The 12,945-nt window shown below is 34.2% G+C and overlaps 1 protein-coding gene across 1 annotated transcript in view; it reads right to left on the bottom strand.

Annotated features, from left to right (window-relative positions):
• Positions 1-1,342: 1,342 nt before the first annotated feature.
• Positions 1,343-12,945, bottom strand: part of LOC140443574 (glycolipid transfer protein) — a 49,878-nt gene continuing 38,275 nt past the window's right edge. Inside the window, exon 2 of the mRNA XM_072534907.1 lies at positions 1,343-1,832. Within this exon, the coding sequence (XP_072391008.1) occupies positions 1,499-1,832 (334 nt within the window). The 3' untranslated portion in view covers positions 1,343-1,498. The remainder of the gene's footprint in view (positions 1,833-12,945) is intronic.

Here is a 12,945-nt window from a genome sequence, read left to right as displayed (position 1 = left end):
TAGCACTGTTATATCTCCCTTTTTGTGCATGACTACTATAACAGCTTTATTCCACTGAGATGCACAAGCACAAGCACTATGCTCTGCTTTTTACTATCACCTATCACTCAAACTAGTTCAAAAGTTTGCTCTTCAATCTTCTAGTTTGCCCAGTAGTATCGAGGAACTGGATTGCCTCAATATTCTCGTGCCTGTATTCTGTATTCTCCTATACTGGAGAAGACAACACAGTTGCCACCTTTGCTCATGATACAGCTATCCAAGCAGCAGGAACGACTAGTGAAGAAGCGACCAACAAGGTCCAAATAGCAGTTAACCAAATCCATAGATGGACACAAAAATGGAGAAAGGCCGAATGAAGCTAAATCTGTCTATGTTAATTTCACCAACAAAAAAATAAAATATATACCAGTTATAATCAATAATATCCAAGTACCATATTCAGATACTGCTAAGTATTTAGATATAACATTAGATGCAAAGCTACGCTTGAACGCTCACGTAAAGAAAAAAGGGAAATTATAAATATAAGGTACAAAAAAATGTATTGGCTAGTTGGAAGAAACTCCACATTGTCAATGCATAATAAGTTATTACTTTACAAACAAATATTGAGACCTGTATGGACTTATGGATGCCCACTATGGGGGTGTACTAGACCACGTAATATAACAATAATACAAAGATTCCAGAATAAAATACTGAGAAATATTGTAGATGCTCCTTGGTATATAGTGACCTCCATAAGGACCTAGGAATGGAAACTGTGGACATTATCATCAAGAAGATGGCAGGAAGTCACAAGCAAAGATTCCTATTAAAATGAGTAGATAATATAGAAATGTCAACAAAAAATTGTTTCAGAACCATACTTAAAGAGCTGAAGCAAAAAAAACCAGCTCTTACACAAGGATTGCTAGTAACGCCATCTGGCTTTACTGATCAAATAAGTTGAATTCCGATCTTATCGTGTTTATCCCTGATTTTTAAAACCAGATCGTCTGATAGAGTATACGGAGAAATAAAATTATAATCACGAGTAATAGAAAATGTCTTAAAAGAGTCTAGGTTAATTTTTTCCCGCAATTTTTGTAACAATGACCCCTCATTTTAAGCATTAATTGAATTTCTTGAGAGATTCAAAAGTTACTCCTCTTCAATAGTCTTTTAGATTGAATTCAATAAGCATGTTAAAATGTTGTAAGTCTGGCGTTGTCGAATAAGCTGTTGAACGGACACTTAATTCGATACCATTTGTGTTTTTTTGACGTTATTAAACAAATAATTTGATACATTCTATAGTTTTTGTCAGGTAAATTAATAGTAAGGGAGAAAATAATCAAAATAATGTATTTTTGTTCCCTCTTGGAGGATTAATTCCTGACAGCAATAAAATTTTTATTGAAAGAAATATAATCATAATACAAAAATTTCATTGACAATCAGGTAATAAACTTTATAAAAAATAAAACAAAAAAAAATTAACAACACAACAAATCTATGTATTAGTGCGAATTTCCAATCCATTACTATAGTAAAATTCATTTAGCCTCTGAATAGTTGCCGAAAAATTTTGGGTATATACTTTCATATCTCTTATAACAATTTGCTCGTGATTGTCTTTATCCAGAGCTAAAGTAAACATTAACTGTTTTCTATTGGGCATAAAACGAGACAGTATATTAAACAGCTGAACTCCAAGCCATCCGTGGTAAGACTTTAATGTGGCGGTATATGCCTTCTTAAGAAGTGGACCAAAATCACTCGATGGCATTTCTAATTGACTATCTTCCAATATCAACGTGAAGAATGTTGAAAGGAAATGTAGTCCTCTGAAAAAGAAAAAAATATATTATTCGGTTACTTTGAAGGTTTCCTGAAATATGAAACAGAAAATCTACTCTTCTTAAAAATTATCGCACCAATACAAAAATTGACATTATATGACTAAGGCTGGTTATCGGAATTAATAACATTAACCAACACCATTAGCATTAAATATCTTTTTAATTTAAGATATACTTGCAACTTAAATTTCTGACAAACACAGATATTGTATTGTTGACAAGGATTGTCAATGTCGCTCGGTAAGTCGGTAGTTATTAGTCGTTCTCTCGTCAATCCTGAACTCCCCACTTACGCTCCCGACAGTGCCGTCTCACGATCACTGCATATACAGGGTCCTCCAACAACACATGCAAATGATAAAATTGTTTTATCAAATGTGTGTTCTGTTCGGGAACGTTCCGCGCGCTGCGGGCTTCCCCCATTTTACGGTAACCAAAATTCACAGTGTGGTGGCCAACCAACACCCGTACGTCGACGAAACGCAATATCTGCCTAAAACATCGCCGCTGTCGACCATGGCACAAAAATTCGCCAAGACTTGGCGAATTTTGCACTTGTCACTTAGACCTGACTCGTACAAAATTCAACTGATCAACTGAAGGTAAACGACCATACACAACGAGGTTTGTTCGCTGAATGGGCTTTGGAGCAGTTGGAACCTGTCTCAACCCTCAGGAAGGGTACATTAACAAGTACAATTGTCGAATTTGGGACGATACCAATTAAGATGAGATGCAATAGCGCCGAACTGCGAATGCTAAAATACCTTAATACGAAAATGATGGTCCAAACCACGTTAAATGAGCAAGTGAGTGCAATTAGAGACAAATCAAACTAAGAACAAACGATTAAACGGTTCAAAATGTAAAGCATAAACATTAAAAGGCAGAAACATTAATCAAGAAAAATCCTGGATGACAGATGAGATCTTGGAACTAATGGACGAAATAAGAAAAGCCTAAAAACGACCCAGACATATATCAAACAATAAATATGACAATAAGAAGGGAAATCAGAAAAGCGAAAGAAAAAAAAGCAATGGGAAAGATGTGAAGAAATTGAGACTTAACAGTCAAAGTACGAGAGCCACAATGTACGTAGGAAAGTAAAAGAACTCATAAGTCGACTAAGACGGAGACAGAAAGGAAATCTAACTGATTCTGACAGAAACATCATCTTGTACAAACAGAGTAAAATAATAACGTGGAAAGAATAGCTAGAGAAACTGTTTGAAGACCAAAGAGATAACACGTTTGAGTTAGAAGAAGACGTTAATGATTGACCAAGAATACTACAACAGGAAGTTTATTCTGCAATAACACAACTAAAGGACGGCTAAGCAGCAGGCCCCGATAATATACAAGCAGAACTACTCAAACTAATGTACAACCAATCAATCGCAATAACAAAGATACTCAACAGCATATACAAATACCAACAGAATGATTAAAGTCTAAGTTTATTGCACTTTCAAAAAAACCAGGAGCCAAAAAATGCAAAGAATACCTACCGTACGATAAGCCTCATAAGTCATCTCCTAAAATTGTTCCTAAAGATAATCCATAAGAGAATTTACAAGATGTGTGAAAGTCAAATTTCCCCCAACCAGTTAGAGTTCATAAATGCTGTTGGTACGAGAGAGGCTTTGTTCTCAATACAAGTCTTATTCCAAAGCCGCAGAGACGTCAACTACGACGTATACGCTTGTCTGGTTGATTACGAAAAAGCGTTTGATCGAGTATGGCACGCCAAGATGATGCAAATACTAAAAGAAGCAGGAATTAACAACCAAGATCTAAAAATAATCCGCAAATCTCAGGACTGAAGGTAAACACATGTGAATATGTGAAAGTCATGCGTGGAGTAAGGCAACGATCTATTTTTTCTCCACTAATCTTCAATCTTTACTCTGAAAAAATATTTATCGAAGCTTTGCACAAAATGAAAAAGGCATTCTTCTATACGGGTACCGGCTAAACAACATCAGATATGCAGATGACACCATAGTATTTGCGGACAACCTAACAGACCGACAAGTCCTTATAAACAAAATCAGGTATTACAGTCAACAATATGGACTTAACAGATACGTAAAGACCAAGTTCATGATAATTAGCGAGAAAAAATTAACAGAAGGTCAACTCTACGTCAACTGAACCCCAGTAGAACGAGCCATAACCTTTTTCTTGGTATAAAAGTAAGAATGCTGTGATGCTATGTTTTCTCTGTCAGTAAAGCATTTGAGATGTGGCTATATCGGAGAATACTTAAGATACCGTGGACTGACTGAGTCACATTGAGGAGGACCTCAGAAGAAATAAATAACAACCGAGAAGTACAGACCATCATCAAATCTCGAAAGTTATGTACAATACTTCGGACACATTATGCGAAATAAATCCAGATATTCCCTCCTATAACCAAGGAAAAATATTTGGAAAGCGAGGTCCAGGAAAAAAACGGACATTCTGGTTAAAGAACCTCAGAACCTGGTTCAACACAACATCTGGATAAAAATTGCCATGATAATTGCCAACATTCGTCACGGATACGCACATCAAGAAAAGGAAACATCTAGAAAAAGTCGCTGTCTGTTGTGCCGGCAGCGTTATAGTACATAATTATTAACTTTTTTTGGCCTAAATTGGATGGTAGAGATAACAACGACATTTGGTTTCAACAGAAGGGTGCTACGTGCCACTCATCTAATGCCACATTGGACACTCTTGAGTCTAGGGCGTTGTCATCTTAAGTGGAAGTGATGTAAATTGACCACAGATATCTTCCATTTGACTTCGTTAGACTCTTCTTGGTGGGGTTTTCTTAAGTCACAGGTCTGTGGGAATATACCATATACCACAGCAGCGCTACTAGCCAACATAACTCATACCATCGGTCAAATTCAGCCCCCCTACGAAGCCTGGGCGGTCATTTGAATGATGTTATATTCCATGCATAATGGCATCGAGAGGCCTTTCAAGCGAATAAAAACTTTCGATGATATCTGTTATCTGACACACATTTTGTTTTGCTTAAATTTAAAGATATGAAAGAGACTAGAAGCCCATGGGACACTTTTAAGGAGTCATTTTTTGCAGTGCCGTACATATCGAATGGCACAGGGGTGAGAAATCTAGGGCGCAACCCTTGATTTTAACCCAAATTCGTTGAAAAGCTATGAAACTAATTCGTAGACGGTTATAATAAACGAAGGATCCGGTCCTAAACCATGTTAAGTAACATTACCTAAGATTTAAATGTTTTTGCATTAAAAAGTTGTTAAGTAACCATATTACAGATTTCAATTTTCAAAATTAGGTATTTGACTCATAGATGTTACTACCTCACATCTTCAACATCTGTTAACTGTCGAATGTTATGTTTTTTGCATGTAAAATCTGTGAACTGCAGTGAGCACACTATAAGTGTACTTAACAAGTTGCCTGTTTTATTTTGTTTTATGCTTAAAAATGTCGAAAAATAGTGATGTTTCTTCAGCAGAAGAGTCCTTTGAGGGCTCAGATTCGGATCCAAACTATAGTGACGAAGAAGGTTCAATCGAAAGTTCCGATTTAGAACAAGTAAGTTTTTAGGTTAAGACTCTAACACTGCATGTAAAATCTGTTAAGTGATGGCGGATACCACGTTTTACTTGCTATTAGTGATATTTATTTATTATATTAGTAAAATCTGTTAAGTGATATGATACATATAACATGTTTTACTTGCAGAAATAGCTAGTTATATTACTTAGTACTTGACATTATTTAACATACTAAATTTACATTTTTTTAGAATTTTAATGTAAACAAGGAAAGAAAAAGATTCTGGAGAGAAATATAAAAAATACAAAGGAAGTGGTCGTGAAGTAAGCAAGAAAGCTGTCATGCCTCCATGTACATGCAAAAGAAAATGTTTTGAGATAATATCAGCAGATGAACGATCCAAAATATTTTCTAAGTTCTGGCAGCTCTCAAGCTATGATATGCAAAATACTTATCTATTCGGATGTATGCGTAGAAACAATATAAAACGAAAGACCAGAAAAAGGGATACATAAAGGACTTCTACTTTTGAATACTCTATTCAATCAAACAAAAGTTTAAAATTTGCAAAAATGCATTTATTTCTTTGCATGGAATCGGTAGAGGTCGAGTGGAATATATTGTGAGTAAGCTTAAGAAGGGTGTTATTGTTCCTGAAAAAGAGCGCAGATGTAGACATGGAAACCAAAAAAGGAAGTATTTGCAAAACGACATTGAAGCAGTTCATCGTTTCATAGACTCTTTATCTCGATATGAAAGCCATTACAGCCGACCTGATAAAAAGGATAAAGAGTATATGAGCCTTGATTACAATATTAAAATATTATATGAAAAGTCGTCAAGCACAAAAACTTGAATTTGTTTCTTCAGACAAGTTCAGAAGAATTTTTAAAGAGGACTATAATATTTCTTTTAAAACTCCTAAATCTGACACTTGGGCAAAGTGCGATGAGTTCCAAATTAATATAAACCATTCTAAAGAAATTGGTGATAATGAAAAACTTAAGGAACTAGAAACTTCTAAAGAGTTACACTTAAGAAAAGCAAAAGCTGCAAGAGACGTTCTTGAAAAAGTAGTTGAAGAGTCTAAGGAAAATGAGGTACATGTGATAACGTTTGATCTGCAGCAAGCTCTTCCTACACCTAAAAAAACTTTGGTGTTATAATTTTAGTGTCCACTGCTGCAACGAGCCAGAAGATGGCTACTTTTTCCTTTCGGACGAATCCATTGTTAAACGAGGATCCGATGAAATTGGTAGTTGCTTAAAGAGATATCTTGATAAGTTTCATGTTCGTGGTGACACACTTTATGTTGTATCTGATAACTGCTGTGGTCAAAACAAGAATTGGACTATCGTAGGATTCTGGCTACAACTCCTGGCATCTAACAGGTTTAAAAACAATAATTCACGTTTTTACAAAAGTAGGGTACACTATGCTACATAGTAATAGAGATTTTACATTAGTGGAAAAATTCGCAAAAACTAAGAATGCAGTGTACTCTCCTAGTGAATGGGAAGAAAAAAATAATATTAAACTTAGAGACATAGAGAGAGACATTAGAAGAAATAGAGACTATAATTTTTTTACCAAAAAAAGATTTTTTGGTTCGTAAATTTTACTTACACGTACTATATTCAATATAATATGTAACTTCCTAGTTAAAAAATTAGTTACAAATTTAATCATAAAATGAATTATATAACTTTCATTATATTTTTCAAATATTTACTTTTATGGATGGAAAAGGTTTTATTTCTTTAGAGCTTACCATGAGTTCGCTCTAAGGAAGCCAAGAGGCAGAAATATGCATATCAGCGAATGGTGGTACACTGTAACGAAATCAAACCTTAACTGTCTATTTTATTGTTATTTTACATTTTACTCTAGTATGGAGTATTAGGAAATGGTTTTCACGAAGAGATTTATGCCTAGACGAATTGGCATTTACGCTGAATCCTGAATTCGTTTTCCTATTTATATTCTCGTATTCGAATAAGTAGTTTTTTTTTTGTTAACAGACATTGTGGTGCAAGTGCAACCACTATTTTTGCAATTGTTTCTGAGAATCTGAGAAGTGTGGTGTACTTTATAAATTAACCAGAGCTACATTGTATTTTGTTGTTGTTCAATCTGATGAAGATACATATAGTGAACCCAGTATATTTCAAAATGCAGGATCTAGTGATGATTATGAACCTTCACAATCTGAAATGTATGACTCTTCAGATAAGGTTTTCCCTACAATTTAATACATATTTTTTACAGTATTCTTCTTATTGTGCTGTCATTTATTATTACTGAATCACACAATACCAAGTTTTTGAAAATTCAATATCAGTGAGCCTACACAAATAATTTCTCTTGATAAACTATGAAAAATATCAATACAATATATTTTAATAACTCCTAACCTAAACATGTATTAGAATAACAATCTGAAAGGCTTGTTTGGTTACAGAAGGAGAATATGTTAAAACACAGGATGAATTGCCGAAACAAAGCAAAGAGAGCCTGACCTTAATATGTCTTATGTATAACTTATATAGAGAGTACTGCACAGAGTTAACCTTTTAACTGCTCTGGGCGTATATGTATGTACGGTATGCATAAAACTGTTCTGGACGTACATATACGTTTCTTTCAGAAAAATTATTTAACGACGAGCTGCTCTTGCCGTATAAACACGATAAGTCAGGACACGCAAATATTTTCCACCTAAGAAGACCGCTTCGCAATTAAATAGTGGTAACTTTATTACTAGTGGACCAGATAAGCGGCGATATATTTTACACTACCTTTATGAATAACATTTTACTGCACTGTTGTTTCAATCAGCACTGCTCAACAAGTTATCGTTTATTGGTTTTAATATTTTATTACAATAGTACGAGTACGGAATATTTATTTAAACAGTGAATTTATTACATGTTAAATTTTTTTAAATTTCTTCTGACGTATCGTATAATGTAGGTTTACCCAATAATCAAAGTTATGCCTTTACAAGAACATATTATAATAAAATTATATTTGAAAAAGTACCATGTGTCATAATAATTGTAATCTCCTTTATACACACTTTAAAAATTTGTTTAGTAATGTATTTCTTAAATGCACAAAATCATTGAAAAATGACTCATGCTGTTTAAAAATATCTTTCTGTTAACGACACTGTCATCGACAAAGTAGATCAAATTCAAACGTCATCATATTTCTGTTCTGTTTCTCGTTAAAAATTAATTGGTGGTCGTGGGTTGTATTGGTGTTATTTTACAATTTAACAAAATACATAATCAGCAAAAATCTTATTTAAAACATGCGAACGGTTTTTGCAATCACAATCAATGCAGTGGTTCTGGTTGTTTAGCATTTGCTGTTAAATAATTTGTGTTCGATTGTTTCGTCTGTTGTACAACCCTCGTCCTTTTTAGGGTGTAGTAGTTGTATATAAGTACCTATTTTTTATAGTAGTGTAGTGAAGCGGTACTTTAAAGCAAAATGAGTAATTTGGAAGAAAATAAAATACAGTCGAAACGTAGAGCGTTATCTCCAGAAGAACGGCGTTTAGTTCTAAAAGTCGAAAGTTGTTTCAATTTGGAAAAAAAATAATATGTGTCCATTGACATCTGTTATGGCAGTTCAGAAACGACCATGCGATGCTTGCGGATTCAGAGAGGACATTTCGAAGAATTATTAACATGAGTGAGGATGGAATAAATAAAGTAAGCAAGAGAAATCGTCGACATCCAAAAACTTTTTAGATTTGCGCCAGTCAATTAAACTTGCAATTAAAAATTTTATATATAATATGTATAAAGCCAAAGAACATGTAACAGTTAGTGCTGTGTTACAAAAAATAAAAGACAAGAAACTGTGTGACATTAGTTTAACAAGTTTGTGGAGAGTGCTGAAACATCCTAGGTCAACGGTCGGCAACAGGCGGACCGGGGTCCGAATTCGGACCGCGAACTGCGGAATATCGATTGCTGAGTCAATTAAGTTCAAAATAAAACTGCCGTTAGTTTTCAAATATGAAGTGAAATGATAAATAAACATAATAATTATGTATAAGTGATGAAATATTGTTTTATAATAATATTGTATATTTACAATAACTGAAATATATAAATCTGGGGAATTCTGTTGTTGAACAACTAGTAAGCGACTGTCACTGACTGACAGTCGCTCACTAGTTGGTCACTGACATGCACGTAGCGCACTACAGTTAATTTGTTTTGTGATTACTCACGTTTTCGTTCGTTTTATAAAACATCTTTCTGTACCTACGTTAATATGGATCCGAAAAGCAGAAGTGGGCAGTGAAAATAGGAAGTTTCTGGCAGAATGGACTGAACAATATTGTTTTACACTGCCTGATAGGCCGCAAGCGGTTCCGGTGTGCCTTGTATGCAATAAAACTGTCGCCTTAGTTAAAAGTGGAAATTTGAAGCGATACTACAAAACAACTCATCAGCAGTTCCACAAAAACTTTCCTCTTGGCAGTTGGTCGCGTAAAGAAAAACTTCGGATATATCTTAATTCTTATGAAAAATGCACAAAAATCCTAATTCGCTGCATGAGCGACCAAGAAAAATCCACAGACGTAGCGTTACGTGTGTGCTGGATACTTAATAAACACCAAAAACCATTTTCTGATTCTGAGATAGCGAAGGACTGTATTCTTGCAGTAGCTAACTCACTTTTTAAAGAAAAAAAAGATGTTGCCTCAGCAATTCAAAGCATTTCATTGTCAGCGCGAAGTAATACGCGAAAAGTTTAGTAGTGAAGTTAATTAATTCTATGAGATCTCATTCTGCTCTTTAGCACCGACATTTCAAGGAGTTTCTTTCTGAATGTGATTCAGCATATTCTGACTTACTACAACACAATAATGCTCGTTGGTTAAGTAAAGGTCAAGTTATTGAACTTTTCTGGCTAATAAAAGAACATGTGATCTCCTTTTTACAAAAGGAGCATACGCAGGGGGCCAGGGAAAATTTTAAGTATATAATAAACAGGCGCAACATGCTGGTTGTGGCTTTTCTAAAAGATATTTTAAAATATTTGAATGCGTTTAACACAGAGTTACAATGAAATGGAAAATTAGTATGCGATCTGATAAAAAAGCGTGTCTGCTTTTCGTCGTAAGCTGGATATCTTTAAAAAAGATATTGCACAACAAGAATTCATTCATTTTCCAACTATTTTTGAATATAATAAAAATAAGGTGTATTCCCAAGAAGACATTGCAGTGTTCGTAAAATTTCTGGGTGATCTTAGAAAGGAATTTGCTTTAAGATTCCAAGACTTTGCACAGATAAGCAAACTATCTTCATTTCTAAATTCACCATTTAAAGTTGATGCAGCGGCAGAATGGACAAATGTAACTGCTAAGCTGTTTAATCTGTCAAAAGCATTACTTCAAATGAAGATTATTGAATTACAAGAAAATTTATCTTTGCACGTTTATAAATCGGTATCCGCCGAAGAATTCTGGGCCAAACATGTGCCAGCAAAATATGAAAATTGCAGACAACTTCCAACCTATTTGGCCACTATGTCTGGCTCAACATATATGTGCGAAACGTCTTTCTCAAAAATGAATTTTTTGAAAAACAAATATCGCTCCCGATTAACGGACTCACACCTCGAAGATACATTTCGAATTTGTTGTTCAACTTGAGAACCAGACCATAAGCAACTAGCTCAAGACCGTCGGTGCAGTTTTTCGCATTAATTTAAGGTCTTTTGTTTTATCATTAAGAATGTACCAAAATAATAAACATATTGTCAATAAATGTTATCATTTGTTTTTTTTTTTGACTTTGTCCAAATTTTCCTCTAGTATCCGGACCCCACATAAAATTACTTGCCGACCACTGTTCTAGGTTTTCGATATAAAAAGACAAATAATAGACAAGTATTGTGTGAACTCTCTAATGTTGTTTCAAAACGGTGGCATTTTTTAAGAAAATAAATGAACAATAAAAGTCTGATATTCCGAGGCAAGTTATATTTTTAGATGAAACTTGGATTTTCGCTAAAGGAAATATGTCAAAATCATCCTGGCAAGATGGCACCACGAAATGTTATTCTTCTAGTCGTTCCGGTAATGGTAAACGCTACATTATACTTCATGCTGGAAATGATGAGGGCTTTATTCCTGACGCTAGTTTAATTTTTTCGACCAACAAAGAATACAGGTGATTCCCATGGAAATATGGATGCAAATATTTTTGAAGAATGGTTTGAAGAAAATTTGTTAAAAAAATTGGAGCGACCATCCATAATAGTGTTGGATAATGCATCCTACCACTTAAGAGTAGAAGAGAGATTTCCTTCAAGCAGCTGGACAAGAGAAGAAATAAAGTTATGGTTGACAGAAAAGAAAATTTATCACAGTGACTATTTTTACTCAAAAAGTCGATTTACTTCAAAGGTGTGGAGAGCACAAAATTCAAAAGAAATTTGTTACTGACCAAATAGCTCTTAAATATGACCATGAAGTTCTTCGACTTCCGCTTGCTACGTTTGCTACTATAATGCAATTGAGTTAGTTTGGGGTATAGCCAAAAATTTTTATGATAAACATGCATCCAAAACAACAGATGACGCTAGCAAGAGTTTTTTCTACTGAAACTCTACTACTGAACTACTCAAAAAACTTCTATCTGACCAAATCATGGTGCCTGGGTGCTATTTATACGTTTAGCTTAGCTAATTTATATTGGAGTGGCGATATATACGTCTTTATTAGGTACTTAAGAGAAAGATCCGTGAGAAAAGTTACAAACTTCTAACGTAATCACACCCAGACAAAACTAACGACATGAGAACGTAATAAAAACATATACAGTGCTCACGTACCTACTGTGAATACGAACAGTGCTCACCAAAATTTTAAATACTAGAAAATTGAACCGCTACAATAGTTTCAAGAAAAGTCATAAGGGTAACTTTTCTTATAATGAACGTTAGAATTTATCTATTAAAATTATCTTCAAATTTTAGAGGGGCGAAACAAAATTATCTGCAGTAAATGTAAGTATTTCATTGCAGCATAGTATTTCATAGCAAATGGTGTTCGTACATAGATACTCAAATGTTTTTTCTTTTGGTACCAATCAACTATGTCCTTTCCATCTTACTCTACAGACAAGACAATCATTTTTGTATCTAAATAAAGTGTTTGAAGAAAAATTTGAATCCTAATCAAATATATTTCTGATGTTTTCATATTTATTCAATATGTCGTTCTTTGCAGAGTATACTGAGTACGACGGGAAGATGATCAATCCGAATCTCGAGACAGTTGGATCTTTCTGATGGAAACTACCATCTTAAAAATATATATCTAATTGTTAACGAACAAATAGATACTGGCAGGTTATCGAGCAAACCCTTAATATCTCTCACTGATATTTAGGTAAAAAGAGTAATACAATGTAATAAAATAATAAACGACTAATATGTCTGTCATCCTATTCTAAGGAAGATCACAGACACGGTCCACAGATGGCATCCGATCCAGATCTTAAAAGACAATTTAAAG

This window comes from Diabrotica undecimpunctata, chromosome 6, assembly GCF_040954645.1.
Source record: "Diabrotica undecimpunctata isolate CICGRU chromosome 6, icDiaUnde3, whole genome shotgun sequence".
In the NCBI taxonomy this organism is placed as follows: Eukaryota; Metazoa; Arthropoda; class Insecta; order Coleoptera; family Chrysomelidae; genus Diabrotica; species Diabrotica undecimpunctata.
This window is presented reverse-complemented; position numbering and strand designations above follow the sequence as displayed.